At 37.2% G+C, this 1,475-nt stretch overlaps 1 protein-coding gene across 1 annotated transcript in view; it reads left to right on the top strand.

Annotated features, from left to right (window-relative positions):
- LOC118333391 (set1/Ash2 histone methyltransferase complex subunit ASH2-like) overlaps positions 1-1,273 on the top strand; it is a 1,706-nt gene extending 433 nt beyond the window's left edge. Inside the window, exons 2-3 of the mRNA XM_035668999.1 lie at positions 898-964; positions 1,079-1,273. Of these exons, the coding sequence (XP_035524892.1) occupies positions 898-964; positions 1,079-1,273 (262 nt within the window). The remainder of the gene's footprint in view (positions 1-897; positions 965-1,078) is intronic.
- The last annotated feature ends 202 nt before the right edge of the window (positions 1,274-1,475 follow it).

Raw genomic sequence — 1,475 nt, 5'->3', positions numbered from 1 at the left:
AACTGCTCTTTATAAGCATTAAACACCTTTATATTATATTATCTGACTGTTTAATGGTTATTTAATGTTTAACAATCCAGCAGGTATGATTTGAGACTTGGTAAGTTATTGATTTGTCCCTCTAATAATCAGATATGTGAACACAATGTGTGTCTGAGGAGAGCTGTAACTAATATATTGATTATATATTGATTATAAAGCTGTACACAATCAAATCAAATCAAAAACATTAGTTAAGGTTGAGATGTGAACCCATTTCTGCCTGTGTGACCTTTAAAAAGGATTCAGTAAGTTAATATAATGTGAATATTAATCAGTATTTTGACTTAGCATCTTAAAAAAATGCCTTAAAATCTCAACATATTAAGAAAATGTTTAAATATTTTGACTTTGAGAAAGTTTCTCATTATTAAACCTTAAAGAATCTTTTTTTTTTAGCACCTCTTTGTTTTGGGACATAAGAATACTTTGCACAGATAATGATCGGGTAATATGTTGAATTATAGTAGTTTAATATTTAGTGTTTGTTGTGCTCTAATTATATAAACTTACTGAAGAGGTGAACATCTGACGACAACACGCTTTAAGACTTTATTCTGTATTGTTAACGAGTAGAAATGAACTCCTGTATATAGCTGGATAAATATAGGTCTGCGTAATTAATCACAATATTATTAAATTCACAATATGGCCAAATATAATATCCATTTGCAAGAAGCTGCAGTTTTTCTTCGATAAAGGTGAAATATGAAGCGTTATAATGAAGCTCTGTGGGGCTGTGGAGATCCCCTGACCTACAGATGTTGTTCTCCAGATGTAAGAAAACATGTTTGTTTAGTACAGACTCAACAAATCTGTTTTTTTTACCATCTCATGGATCTTTCTGTTTCCTTTCAGAGACGCTGCATTTGGGGAACTTCCCACCAGCATGGACACTGAATCATCAAACGGCAAAGAGGGAATGGTAACATCGTCATACGTTATTATAAATGCGTCTGGTTTGTTCTTCTTATTGCGTGCGATACGTTCTGTTCGTGGCTTTGCTTTTGAATTATTTCGTCACTTTGATATTTGACAGGAAGCGGCTGGCGACGGCTCGGAGGCCGCTGACGCTCTGACCGGATCCGGAGACGAGGAGAGCGGCAGGCAGCTGGGAGAGGTGGAGCTGCAGTGTGCCTTGTGTATGAAGTGGTTCACCGCAGACACGTTTGGCATCGACACTGCGTACGTATATCCACTGAAGTATAAGGCTGCTCAATTAATCGAAATCTGATCCTGATTACGATTTTGGGGCCAAACGATCAAAACTAATAAAATCGGGGAAAACGTTGTTTACCGTCTGCGTATTTCCGTCGCGACACTCGCTGCAGTCTTCTCCGTTTGAACAGGTAACGAGGAGACTTACAAATGTTTACGGGGAAAGGAAAGTGTAACTGAGGACTTAAAGTGTTTCTGACAAACGTCCAATAAATGCA

The sequence above is a fragment of the Morone saxatilis genome, unplaced genomic scaffold (assembly GCF_004916995.1).
Source record: "Morone saxatilis isolate NCDOM2014 unplaced genomic scaffold, NCSU_SB_2.0 Contig22, whole genome shotgun sequence".
Lineage (NCBI taxonomy): Eukaryota > Metazoa > Chordata > Actinopteri > Moronidae > Morone > Morone saxatilis.
Note: the sequence above shows the minus strand (reverse complement) of the source record. Positions and strands in the feature narration are given on the sequence as shown.